This window comes from Myzus persicae, unplaced genomic scaffold, assembly GCF_001856785.1.
Source record: "Myzus persicae strain clone G006 unplaced genomic scaffold, MPER_G0061.0, whole genome shotgun sequence".
Classification (NCBI taxonomy): Eukaryota; Metazoa; Arthropoda; class Insecta; order Hemiptera; family Aphididae; genus Myzus; species Myzus persicae.
In genome coordinates, this window is record NW_019102723.1 from 272,562 (window position 1) to 288,110 (window position 15,549).

General features: G+C 31.0%; 1 protein-coding gene across 1 annotated transcript in view; it reads right to left on the bottom strand.

Moving 5' to 3' along the window:
- Positions 1-4,191: 4,191 nt before the first annotated feature.
- LOC111033002 (neuroligin-4, X-linked-like) overlaps positions 4,192-15,549 on the bottom strand; it is a 318,532-nt gene continuing 307,174 nt past the window's right edge. Inside the window, exons 11-12 of the mRNA XM_022313528.1 lie at positions 13,746-14,364; positions 4,192-7,312 (exon numbers count right to left, since the gene is read on the bottom strand). Coding sequence (XP_022169220.1) covers positions 6,708-7,312; positions 13,746-14,364 — 1,224 coding nt within the window. The 3' untranslated portion in view covers positions 4,192-6,707. The remainder of the gene's footprint in view (positions 7,313-13,745; positions 14,365-15,549) is intronic.

The following is a 15,549-nucleotide window of genomic DNA, read 5'->3' on the forward strand; positions in this document are numbered from 1 at the left end:
AAAATTAGCACATGAAAATATAACCATTTGTAAAATAATAAATACTTGGTTGATAGTAAACCGTAATATTGAATCATTATTTTATTAAATAACATGCTTAATGATGCTTTTGATGAAAATTTTATATTTTTCCACACAATTGGAACCATATTTTTATTATCTCAAAAGACCAGTTGCCCAAATGTTCGTTTATTACAAACACAACAACAGTTTTCAACTACACGAATTTGAATAATTTCCTTTCAATTACGAAAAAGAGCTTTTAACCTCTTTAAGACGATCACATGAACTAATTTTATGATCTTATAAAATGCATATAAGATATATTCATACGACAAAAAAAAATGAATCACTTATATACTTATTGTTATTGTATAAAACAATGTGTAGTGAGATTACATAAATTAAATTTTGATAAATACATACCGAGATTCAACTATTATTTCAGAGTTTAAATTCCTCATTAGTTGTAAACATTGTTAGGTTACCTTCTATGTTTTGAACTAAACTCACTTTAAAATAATAAAAAAATGGTGATGATGATAATAATAGTAATAATAATAATGAGATTTCCGTCTTTGTTGGATGTCTTTTGTTAATAGGTAACTATTGTTAGTTTCCCAAAACAGTATTTAGGTTTTTGTACTGATGACTTTCAAAGATTGTTTAATAACAAATAATAAGCAGTTCAATTTTGTTTTAGTAGATTATTTCCTTCCATATTGTTCTTATTATTATTTGTTGTGGAATTTTTAATTAAAATTACATTTTTAAATTAAAGTTTGGGTATGGATAATAAGATGTTTTTACTGTTTGTTATTAAAATTTTAATTAATCACCATTTTTATAAAAGCTTATTCACATTCTTTAAAATTGTAAAAACTAATAAATAACTATTTATTTATATTGACGGTAAAACATTTCTGGCTTAATTCATGATGCATAGGTATTTATGACAAATATTATAACCAATCGAAATGTTATATGTTACTAGCTGATCACTCATCGACGCCTGTGACAAGTTGAATTTCTCTTAATCATTATACTCCGTTAAATGTAATCTGCATACATTTTTAGCACTATAATTTTGGGTTGTTTTGACCAAATATAAAGTACAGGTCGAACATTATTTTGCTATGAAAATGTTATTATCATCATATCTATAGTTTTTGGGATCTATAAATCACAACCACACACAGAAATTGTCTTTCATTCAAGAATTAAATGTTATTAATATGATATATAGTTCTAAAGTTTTGTTGTGCAATAACTTGAATATCATAAATTAGTCATTACAGTGTTGAGTAGAATATAATATTGACTGATATAAGTCTATAATACCTTTGTTTTTTTTCTTCTTATTTTTTCTGGTTATTGAGAACCGAGGGAGAAACTGCTGTCGGCATTGTTTCTCCCCCGGTCCTATCGTTTATTGTGTACATAATACATATTATACAAAGTTTATAATACCTAATATTGACCATTTTACGTTTCTTAAGATAAGTGCGTAAATATGTTTCTGTAGATATTAAACAAAGTGCATACATATTATACTGACAGAATCCACCAGAACTTTTGATTTTTGTTTGTGATGAATGATGATATATTACCGATGTATAATTTAGTGCGTGACTTTCAATATTTTATAAAATATTTACAGTCATTCACAAGTTCATAACAATGAATTTATAAATAATTTATAATTATATAAGCATTTGTTCAATTTCACAATGGTCTATGATGCCATTATGAATATGTACAATAATGTGCATATTTAAAGGTAAAAAAAACTAACAAAGTTATGTGCTTTATATTTAACTTGTGTATGTGTACATATTATTCATCATAAGAAACATTAAAGCTATAAACCTAAAATCGGTAAAATCCTATTAAGTTCTGTTTGAACTTTTCAATCGTTAATTTTCATTTCTACCTAAAATATAACCTAATAAACATTTTTTTTTAAATTTAAAAAAAAAGCCATCGGCAACATAGGACATTGGGTTTACATATGTTTAAAATAAAAATATTTATATAGCATTCAATATAAACAAAAATGATAAACAGTAAATAACTATATTGTATATCAAAAGAATATAAACCATCAGCTAAAAAAAAATGCCGTATTATATTATTATTATACTAAGAAAATTAAATATTATCAAATTTTATTTTACCTCCAAACGTGACAAATATGTTCACTCGAAAACAATTCACTAAAGGACTTATCGTTCAGCATAATTCATGAATAAGTTATTTTTGTGTTTTAAAAATATTTCTCAAAATAAGTTTCTCTATACTCAAACAGACAATAAGATAAAATCTACACAAACTTTATTTACGTCGTAATACCTAATGTATCATAAAGTTGTGATTAGATTGTTATCCTGGTGGAGTTTTAGAAATGTATGGCTGCGAATTGATGTGAAACTTTTCCACGTCAGTCTTGAAATTACTTGGAAATAACATTATTTATGTCAATATAGGAATTTCGATCTATTCAAAATTTTAACTATTCTCTAGAGGACATTATTTGGGTTTGCTGAAGTCGAAAACAATACATCTGTTGCATAGGTACATATATAAATCATAGCATATACAGTCTGTAAACATCAAAATGGTTGTTTGTCATAATCCCTGGTTAATTGAATATAGTTAGTTATGATTAAGCTTTACACTATTCAGTATTCAGTTCCAATGAATCTTGAACCTATCCATGTTATGCAAAGAGTGCTAGCTTATTATAATATGAGAGAATTAAAGTTTATGGTCTTAGATATATTCAGTTCCATTTTATTTCTATTAAAATAAATTCCTCTTTGCAACTGATTGTATGATTGAAAAAAAATCATTTTTGGAATATTGAATTTCTGTTTTTCTTTGGCTTTACATTATTTCTATTTCTACATAATAGGCATAATAAAAAAAATGGTCTGTCATAAACACTTTTTTTTGAAATATTTTACATTAGTACTAATATAATGTGTTGGACTGTCATATATTTTCACATTTATCAGAAATATTTTAAGTTTACATTACATAAAGTAATTAAAAATCAATAACGTGTGTTATGTATGAATATGAATCTTGTTCACTAGATGTTTTATTCATCTGAAAACTTTTTATTTATTAACGCATAACATACAAAACGTGGTGCTGTAATATTTTTTTGTAAATTTCAATAAGATATTTTTATTTGGTTTTGAAATAATATTTGATCGTCAGAAAAACTATAATAATTGTCATGGTATGCAATATTATTGTGTGTATTACAGGAAACATATATCTACAGTAATGTCAACATCAAGTAATAATTCAGTTTATTAACAAAACACAATAATTTTGTTTCTTATTTCACAATGATCTTATTTGTTAAAATGCATTAATAAAAAATAATGTTTATACAAAAGAACTCGTACCTGTACAATATTAATGGAAACAATAGACTAAAAATATAATCATGGACATTATTACCTAATAATTATTTTAATATAAATATATATATTTAACCATTATTAAACAATATGGTTGAACAACAAAGGGATAATATCCAAATATTCAAAATAATAATAATCGTAATGTGTCGCTATTTGTTTAAAGGTTCGTAGGAGGTTTATAACATATTCTGGTTGCCAGAGACTATATAAATTTTAAACTATTTCGTTATGAACAATAGTTATGTAACAACATAAACAGTGGCCTGTTATGAATTCTCACAGAAAACATGAATGTTTAGAATATTGTATAAATATTATTGTTTAATAATTTTACTATATAATTTAAGATGAGAGTTATTAAAAAATCTAATCAGCTAATAATAATAACGTATAGGTACATTTTAATGTGGATGTTTACTGTTTGTTTGACAAGTCTTTCTTCTTCCTTATGATTTCGCATACCTAATATGGGTCTCGACAAATTATAATATAATATGATATAATATAATATAATATAATAGGTGGGTAAGCTTGTGTGGAAAAAAAATACATTTAATAAAACATCTGACAAATGGTATACCTACGGAAGGTATGTATTTAATTTGTAACAATAGTAAATTATATTGTATAATATTATATATATATAAAATACATAAATATGTACATTGTACGCACATTCATTTTTTTACTATTCAAATACGATAATAATAGTATGTTATATGGTAATATTAATGTACACACAAATTGGCGAGTACACAAAATATCGTTTTATTTTATTATGAGGTTTTGGTAACTCTTATATATAGGTACCCCTTTACAACAAATTAATATGATAATAATAATAATATGTTAGAGGTCGTTCCGCGGTCGACCGGTGAGTTTAAATAATAAAACTAATACTCATTACTTATTGTTTTCTTAATTATTATTAGTCTATTACATATTGTATTACGATACTTGTCTCAAGTGATTTATAGATATTTTTGAGAAGCAGAGTAGAAAATCGATTGACTATAAACGGTTTACTGTCGGAGAGTGTTTGTTATTATTATAGTTCATCAAAATATTATGAGCTTTGAATGGGAACCACGTTGTACTGCATTTTTTAAAGAGAATTGTATAAAAATGTTCATAAAAATTAATTAATTATATGACAACAATTTTGATGATACCGTGAAGTTAAACGCTTCCGCAACGACCAATGTACCAACGCAGTCAACATATTATTAATATAATATCTCTGTCTTTGTCTTCCAAAATGGACCTGGGTTGTCTTTAGAATTTTTTAAATTATCGTGCCCCGAGTTTAAGTTTTAATAATATTTTACTGTTGTTGACATATTTTAAAAATTCCATCAACAAGAATAACATAATTTTCTAGTGAGCTGGTGACCCGAAACTCATCGTTCTTTCGGCGGAACATCGATATCTATATTATAGTATTATATTATTATACAATCATGTGTTTTTATTTATTTTTCGGTCTCAATTGACTTGAATAGGGGGACTTATTGGGATTACAAGTGTACACCATTAACCGTGGCAGTACCGCTTTTACATAGTTTATTTTTCTAATGCACATTATATCGTTACAACATCAATACACACATTTAATATATTTTAATCTTATAATATTAAATAATATTTAATCAATATTTCACGGTTTTTGTGAGCAATGTTTGACTCGGGTGAAGGCGTTTTCCTATTTCCAATGACGTTTTTATTCTGACAACAAACTATACTGTTTACTTATGAAAATACTGTATTATGCAATACTTTATTATGTATCGTATACAGTTGAGGAAAACTAAATTTGCATCGGTTTGGGACAAATCATTATTTATTTTTTTTCATTTTATTTATTTATTTTTAAACTTTTTCGATATGCATAATAACAAGATCCGAATAAAATAAATTGTTTGTTTCTGTCTCGTGTCGGTAAACTTTTAACAAAAAATAAATTTTGTACCAGGTTTGGCTACACAGAGTTACAAACTTTATTCCAGAACGCAGTTTTTATCTTGTTTTGATTTTTTTTAGTACCACCCACCTTGAAACATTTTATAACTATCGTTTAAAGTAGCCGTCATCGAATTGAATTTCAAAATGTCGAAATTGTATACTTTTGGTAAAATTACAATTTAATTGTCCGGTAACGCGCAATTCGAACAACTGTTGTTAAATTATAAACACTATTTTGAACTGTTTATGTCTGATCCAACATAACGCTGAAATCGATGGGTCTTTAAAGACGAAAGGAACGGTCCCTAATTAATACAAGTGAAATTTATGAGTCAGGACCGGTTTAAAGATAAGACATTTTCTATTTTAATAAATAATGAATTAATACAACATGCGTCACGAGAAGTGTAAGATTAATTTTTACAGCACATTCGAGGCTATACACCAATGACGTATATCCGTCTCCTGTAGATGCATAATATTATTCACGGTGTTTCCGTTTAATTAGAGCTTTTATATTTATTTTTGATAGATTCAATAATAATGATAATTTAATGTACCTTTCAGTGATGTACGATATTGTAGGGTTGTTGGAAAATCAAATATTATTGTCATTGGAAAAAGAAGATTTCATCAAAATGCATCGACGTGTATAACCACAGTAATTATAACACGAATTCAACAGAATTTTTGGTAACTAAAATTATTAACGACCAACGGAATAACAATAGTAATACAAATAACACTAACAACATTTCACGTAAACAAAAAAACCGATTCAACAATAACCGTTTAAAATATCGATCATAGACAATAATTATAATAATAATAATAATAATAATAATAATAATAATAATAATAATTCCAACGATAGCAATGTAAGTTTGAAGATGGGGACGTCGATGGCGAGAGGGACGATGCACGGGTGATGGGGTGATTTCACTGAGAATCCGTTGGGGAACAACCGAGGAAACATTAGTTTTTTATTTTAAAGATATAATTATACAATGTCAACATCATTATGAATTACACGTAATAATATATAATATTAGAATAATAATATGTACAGAGACATCTTTAGTGGGTGTCGTTTCGTGTGTGCGCTTTCGCGCGGGTTTGCCACTCGTCGAACGTCAAGTAATGTCATAAGTAGAACAAGTCGCTGCCGCCGCCGCCGCCGCCATTACCATCGCCATCGCTGACGCCGCCGCCAGACGACTCGCGAAGCTGGTCGCATATCCTGGTCAGGTCGTTGGCCAACCGGTCAATTTCCGTGTCGGACGACCGGCGGTGGCCGCGGTTCGACTGTCACACGTGCAATTCCTCAACGGCCGTCGCCTTGGTGCACGGCTCCGTGGCCGCGTCCACGGTCAGGTTGGACGAAGACGCGTGCGGGTGATGCTGGTGTTGCGGTGGCAGCGGCGCGGGACCGACGCCAGCGGCCACCGGGCCGGAACACGTGCAGGCCGGCAGCGCGGACGAAGCGGCCGCGTGTCTCCTGATGGTCCCGTGTAGATGCTGCTGGTGGTGATGGCCCCCGCCGCTGCCGTGGTGATGGTGATGGTGATCCGGCCGCGGGCACTTTGGCGGCGGCGGTGGCCGGGGCAGCGTGGAGGACGTGCCAATGCCCACGATGCTGCCGCCCGGGTGATAGCACTGGGCCGCGACGTCGGCGAATTCGGCCGGCGGCGGTTGCGCGGCCCCCCTGGACACAGCGCCCGCGACCACGGGCCCGCACACACCGCCCGCGTCGGTCGGAGGCTGAGGGCCGTTCGGGACGACCGCAGTGGTTACAGGAACTGGAGGTTTCTTTAGTATTGAATGCGGTTGTTGGTGTTGCTGTTGGTGCTGGTGTTGCTGCAGGTGTTGCGTCACCGGCCGCGTCTCCATCATTTGCAACAACTCAGTGGCGCCTAGAACATGATCATGTCGTTAGAGCAATAATTACCCCGAATGATAAGCCAGGTAAAGGTGTACTTGACGCATTTACCTGTCTGTTTAGCTGTCTTTCGGTTTTAATTAAATAATAATGCATTCTAATATAAAAAAGGTGTGATTTTACAGCCCCCCAAAAAATTGATTCAAACATCATATTTTAATTCTGCTGGTATATTTTTACCAAAAATGAGTGGTATTTTATAAATTAAAACTTAAAATCTGAATTTGAACCTCTTTTCAACACCCACGTTCAAAGACATTATGGTAGATATCCAAACTCATAGTAATTTACCGCTATCCCGTTCATTTCATTCGTACTTATTATTAGATGTACCCAATCGTGATCAGCACTGGAGGTGAATCGATGACAATATTATTATGTAAGATAAACAATCGAATGTAAAAATTGGAGTCATGTAATGGTCATAGAATATATCATATAATATGTAATATGTTTTGGGCTTTTTGCGTGGTTTTCATTAGAAAAAAACCGAAATTGTTTTTTTATATTTTATATACCACTGTCTCTTTCGTCAGCATAATAAATTTTCGGATTGGAGTTTACACTGTCTCCTGGCCAGTCAAGTGCGTTCGGATGGATTCGTTTATTTTATAAATCTGAGATTGTTATTCAAAGGATGGGTTCAAATGAAAGATTTTAGCGTACTGAATGGTTCACTCGTTTTGAAGTAGAACTTATACTTATCAAACACGAACTATTAACGATATTATATTACAATTTTGGCATACAACTAATATTTTTTTCATCACGATGATATCCGATAGCTCTGATGATTTCTAATTTTAAACAAAGAGTAATAATCAAGCGTACTTGAATATACTTCAGCCTTTGATTCTTGAAATCTATCGGACGAGGATTTTATATTAGTTATTTCCATGGGCTTGACTGTTTAGTTCGGTATTTTTTTAAATCACGATCATATACATGATATTATACAACATTTTGGATCCGATAAAATTTAATGGAGTTAAATAAAACCGAAGTGAAAACGACGTAGGATGTTACACAATGTGACAATAATGATATCATACACTGTGTTTTCGGACAATACGTCTAGATACCTATTTCATAACGATCATTTTGCAGTACGATTACGGAAAAATTACTTCCGTATTGGAGCATCACAATTAAAAACGTTATTGTTAGTCCCTAAATAAGTTTGAGATAAAAAAAAAAATATTTATTTTTTCTCAATTATAATTAAAATCCGAGACGGCCAACTCGTAAATTCATTTCGGACAGAGGCGTTTTGAAAGTTGAACAACTTTGATATTCCTATCGTGCATTCAAATAGACGTGACTGTTGCTCAGGAAAAACGTGGATGGAAGCCAGTATAATATAATATTATAATAGATCATGACGACATATATATAGTGATGGATGGTGAGCACGACCCTGCGTACCTATGTTATTTATCGCGGTTGACCGGTCCAGTTTTCGGAACTAGTCGACGACGTATACTCTTTGGCCGCTATGCCTTTCCCCGAAGTGTTTGTGGAAAATCGTATTATACCACAGATAACTCGTAGGTGAATGTGTGCTAAATCCAGTGATTGAAACGGGAATTATTAAGTAAAGGAACTCAATCCAACGATTTAAAAACTGCGTTATAAGTGAACAATTATTTAACCAGATCTGCGGGGGCCTTTGACCCCAAGTATCCACATTCATAAATTTTGAACACTACATTCGGCTTGGTTTCAGAATTTTACTTTTATTATATTCCAAATATAATACATGTAACATGTAAGTGAATGTGGATTTATACTCACCTTATTTTTCAAAACTTTTTCCAAATACATTTTATACATTAATTTACTTAAGAGTTTAAGACATTTTTTAAATATTATTTTGATTCCCATTTTAATACCAACAATCCCTACATGTTTCGGTTGAAAATATAAAAAGAACCTTATAATTATCAGTGCTAATAATATTATCTTAATTCATGGTTCAGACGCACATACGAATAATATTGTAAACACCAGTCCTCGGATATCTGATAATATAATAGTTTATTGTGCACACGTGTGCACTAAGTAAGTACTGTACTAGACAAAGATCAAGAGTGATATAACATAAACAAACTATTATACAAATAGCAAGATACTAGATTGTCTAAGCCATTGAAAAGATAAAAATAATTTTGGTTCTTATTAAAGAGTGTAAAATACAATAAGTATATCATTAAAACCTGTTTAAATCCACTTCGCATCTTAATGAAAATTATTTCGGTCATTATTGTCCGTGCTATCAGCCTCCCGTTCAAGTCAAAGTAAAAAAAAAATAGTTGGTGTGGGCAACAAAAAAAAATTTAAATAGCAGAGTAGCTCTTTCCGCCTACGCACCCCTCCCACCACTAATAGACGGATCATGGTTGTAGTTCCTGCAATGAACGTGAATGTTGATTGTGATATCCCACATGTCTTCTGCGCATGTGCGTAGACCATACCAGATTGGCCATAGATAAAAACCAAAACAGCATGAATACGTAAACTTCGTATGATATGTCATGTTGACGAATATTTCTTAGAAGTTTTCAGAGAAATTCAAAAAAATTAACGAATATTATGTATAAACTTGTATTTAGTCTCACTAGGTACATAGCAACTTGTCTGGTTTCTGATTTCAACGTTTTCGTTACCTACATTGACAATAATACATCACTGTAACGCAATATTTGCTGTAACCGCACCATACCCAACCCCGCCGGCCATAATATATGCTTCGTCTATTAGTTTTAGGTCTAAGGATTAACCGCAAACGGTGATACAGCTGCAGATATAAGTCGTATAATACACGTGTCCTGGGGTCCCGGGATATTGGGCAAGTGCAGTATTGATCGGCCGACCAGATGACGATTTGCGAGGATATTACAAGTACGATTCGCAACGATATTGTGAATACGATTCGCAAGGATATTATGAGTACGGTTCGCAGCTATATTATGGAGTACGATTCATGCGTTTTACAGCTTTAAATAACAGGGATAGCTGAATCCGCTGCGTGCTTACTGTAAGACGTCGTCAAACTAAAAAACTAAAAACCGGATCTCGGCAACAGAATAAAAGATAATCCTAATCGTACACATAATAATAATAATAATAATAATAATAATAATAATAATAATAATGCTAATAATATTGTGCTATATCGCTTACATCTCGCGAGGTTTCTGTTCGACTCCGGTGTTGCCGCTCGCTTTCCTTTTACCTACCTATATTATATTCATATACAAACGGAACTGTAAAACTATAAATCTTGACGAAAGTTGGTTTTTTTATTTTTATTTCATATATACGTATATATTTTTTAGTGGCTATTCTACCTAACTCGACTAATTTATTATCTCGTATAAAAAGAAAAGAAAATACTGCAGTGTGCTGTTAACTGTACACGTCATAGAGAGCGCACTAAACAAAATATATATACGCGTTGTGTATATATATACGTAATAAAAATAAAGAAATTGTTCTTGGTGAAATGAAATTTGTTCATATTATTTGTTTCGCGTATAAGAAACTCGCAAATTGTAATATTGTTGTTATACCGTGGCACAAATGTTAATTATTAGTATAATACGCGTCAACGGATGTTATACCTACCTGCACAATTATATTATTGTAATAAAATATCGCATGTTCGAGAGAAAAAAAAAAATAATTATAACTATACTAGAATTTGTCATCCTATAGTTCAATTTATTGTTTAAAGGAACTTTAAATCGTCGTCTACATATTATGCAAAAAACTTGAGTCAATGCAGACAATTCATTATTATAGTATTGTATATTATTTTTAATTAATTTTCAAATTATTTAAATTTGTTTATTTTAACAGCCTAATGTTGGTTTTTATTTTTATTTATCATGTATCTCTTAATCTGTTATAGTGGATACTTAACAAAATATATCATCGTTTTTAGATTTTAATTAAATGAAAAAAATGAAAAGTTTTACAGAGTCCCTCCTCAATTTATTTATATTTCATTTAGGTTAAATATAATATACCTTCATCATTATTAAATTAATTTCCGAAAAATTGTGTGTTCCCGAAAATTTACATTTTTAGATTGAACGAGTTTTCTAGTTTGAAATAAATGAACTACATTCAGGGTTAAATTAATTATTTTTAAAATTTGTCCACTGGGACTAGCGAGTTGTCATTCTAAATCAGAAAGCTATTATCGTTATGAAAACAATTTTAATTAAAATTGTTTTAGTTGTATTTTTTTTCTAGTAATAACGAACATTGTTTTTTTAAATATGAAGTAAACCTATTAAATATGCCTATGATGATTTATGTATAAATAAATTATGGAAAAATCAATTATATGATTTTTGTCTTGACACTGAGAATCTGAAAGTTTTAAAATGTTATGCAATTTTAAACAACCGTACACAAATTGAATAATACATTGAATATTAACATGTTTATATCAATAACATATTATGGCAATAACTATTTCATTCTAATAAGCTAAAATTTATGTCTGCTTGTATGTAGTTAATATTATAATGATTCAAATTTGAAAGATTGTAAATGTAAAAATCTTATATAAATCGAATCATTAATTTTATTTAATTCCATGTCGATTTAATCATTATATTCTGGATGTTATGTTTATTTTTATTTTTTTTTTGTTAATTTGTTTTGTTAGTACCCACCTACAATCGTAAAACTCTGTACCTAAACACTTTTTTTAAATCGTAATAAAATTGTGCACACTTATTAAAAACTTTTATTATCAACTACTTTCACGTTTTCATTCCAAATATCTCTATTTTGTCTTCTTTTAAAGAAGTCATAAAAGTAACGTTCGCTTTATCTATCGTTCAAAAAAAAAAAAACACATAATGTTTTTATTTTTATTTTATTATAAGCTTTAGGTTCTAACCGTTGTCTAGTTTTTAATGTTTTTTTTAAATTTATTGTTATCATTATTATTATTTTTTGGAAGTGTTCCAATTGGGTTATCAATTGATAGGATTATTATTATTATTATTATTATTATGATTTATTGAGTTTAATTCTTGTGCATACAGTTGAATAATATTAGTATTCCTAAACTATAACAAATAATAATATGTATCGAAATAATTACATAATATTCACGATTATGGTTGCAAATATATTTCAAAAGACCTATTAGTGCAAAAGTTTTAGTTTGTCCATTATACATTAAAACTAAGAGAGTCGTTCACTTTACGGAGACTGTGAATGTAAGCAATTTATCCCTAAACCCTCTTTCTATGTTATTAAAGTACTTAAAAACGATGATATAATACGTATATCATACGATAACGACTGACGTTTTTTTTTTTAAATTGTCACAACCATTTTAACGAGACGTTCGTTTTATAACCGTTAGAACTGTATTTTTTCAATGTAAGTTTTGTTACACCTATAGTTTTTCGTGGTTGATAAAATTTTTATATAGTCTCAGACGTCATTTCGCCATTGACATAATAATATGAAAATAATAAGGAATAATGATTTACGGGGCTAACAAAACGTCGCATTTGCATCTTCGTCATCGTCGTCATTGTATAAGTAACGATTAAAAGATGGGAAGAGGATGGAAGCTCGGACATCGAGCGCGCTGGACTTTAAGAACTCGAGGTTTTATAAGCTGTAAAACAAAGATAACGCATGCATGAAATAATACGCAGTGGAGAGAAAAAAAACGGGCTAGGTCAAGAGTGTTTTATTAATACAAAACGAGTAAAAAGACACGATGGGCGAGGGGTGAAATTACAAGGATAAAAAGAGTGGCGTCATCATATTATTTGGATGTGCTAACAAGCAGCTGCTGCATTAATATGACAACACGGCAGTGACTAGTTTTGAAAATTATAAGCAAAAGTCGAATCTAGTCAGTTGGTATCAAATTTGAGGACAAATAATAATTATTATGGCTGGTGCGTGAATGTAGTTATCTGAATATTTGGATCTCTGTGATTCGACTTCTATTATTTTTAGTATTGTAAAAAATACTTTTAAAATTCTATTTAAACACAGATACCAATACATCCATTCAGAAAGTATTTAAAAACATATCAAATAATTTTATAAAAAGTATTTAAGAACAAATACTACAAATACTTGGCGTGCATTTAAATACTTTTCAAATACTTTTTTTTAATTTTACTAAATTAATTGTAGAAGTGTGTGTGAACATTTGTAATTACTTTCCCAACTATCTTGAAACAAATTTCGTATTGGAAAATAGCATTCAATAGTCATAAAAATTCGTTTCCTAAGAAAAAATGAAACTTGAATTCTAAATATTAAAATGGTTTGTTTAATTTTTATTGCATTTCATAGCACATTTAACTACACTATTTGCATATTATATATTATGGTTTGGCGATCAAGTTAGTTACCTCCTGTAGAACACAGATTAGTCATCGGACCTCCGTTCTCGGGACGTTTTTTGATCTTCCTGATCCGGTCGTCCTGCTGCTGCTGCAAGTCCTCGGCATCTCCTCCGGCACCGGAAGTCCGCCGGCTGCTGGTGCTGCTGCCCCGCCTGCCACCCCAACCGGCTGACTTGTTGCAGTAAATCACCGCGAAAATCATTATGTTGAGGAACAACAGCGAACAGCCAATGCCTATGGCCACTGCCAAGGCCAACGGAAATGTCTGATAAGCTGCTCCGCCTCCACCGCCACCACCATTTAAGTCGTCCTGGCCGTCGGAATCCGAAGACGATCGACTGCCACCCTCTCCGTCGTCTTTGTCGCCACCTGGCCCGTTTTTGAGCTGTCTGCCTCCATTACCACCGCCGTCGTCGTTATCGCCATCCCCGCGATCTGAAGAAGAGGAAGACGCCACCACCACCGGTGGAGGTTGTAGCACGTTCGTCCCGTTGGCCGTACCGCTGTCGGAAGACCCGGAAGTGGTCTTATTGCCAGTCGTGGGCTGTTGCATTATGGACGGTGGCTGACCTGAGCCCCGGTAGTAAACGTCCGGTGTCGGTCTGTTCGTTGTTCTTTCGGAACCCTGCAATCGAGGATAAACGAAAACAATTTTTATAATTATTATTCGTCTTATTATCAAATTTAAAGTAGTGTAGAAATTATTTTAGAAGAACAGACAATTTCAAATAGTAGTCGATTTTGTCTTCCACGCGTTTTCAAAAATTCATAATTATTAATAATTTGTTAAGTGATCGTATATGGAATACGTGTTTGGATAATAGTCATGACTATCCGTTACAAATACTAAACAATCGAAATATTGTTATTTTAATTTATAACAGTATTGATATTATTTCGAAAAATCTGAATCCGAGAAAACAGTGAAGTGTAGTGAAATTGCATATCCATCACGCCGTGTTACCATATTTAGAGTAACAGAAACGTGCATTTTTTGAGACAATACAACAAATGGATCCAATGGTGTTACAAACACCGACACAACAAAAGACAAAAGTCACATTGTAGAAACCCATACACTTTAATACTATTTACACAAGTCACTGTAATATGAATATGATTCATTCGCCCTGTATTATTATATAATATGATGTGTATACATTTGAGTTTGAATTCAACATATTTTTATACTAAATACTATATTATACAACAAGAATAATATTTAAATTACATCGAATAAAAATGTATTTACAAATGTTAAATTATACATAATATTATTATGTATAATGTAGCTTAATTTTAAAAAGAGACCTATAAAACATATTATTATTTGGGTTCTTCAGATGATGCTCATATAAAGTTTTGTTTATTAAAAAAACAGCACAGTTTTTATAATGTTTCAATGATCGAATAGCGTTAAGTACCTATCACTACTAATGAATTGTGCTAATTGCTAAACGTCAGTATAATTTAAAAATACTTGATTTAATAGACTATTTGGAATTTTCGAAATGCACTTCTGATTTTATTTTGAAATATCCCTATTAAAAATGTACAACTTATTGAGATAAATATATTTTTAAAGACCAATCAAAATGAATAATACAAACATACGAATCCCCAGGTACAAAATTACAATAAATTAAAATTAACGCTTAAAACGCGAATATATAGTATGATTTCAAAATAAAAAGGTATCGTAATTTACGATTAAAATATCTAAAATGTCATAAAAATTATATATATTTCTTGATTCTTGACTTGGTATTTAATTTTTTTTTTAAATACCCACAACTAAAAATTTAAAAAA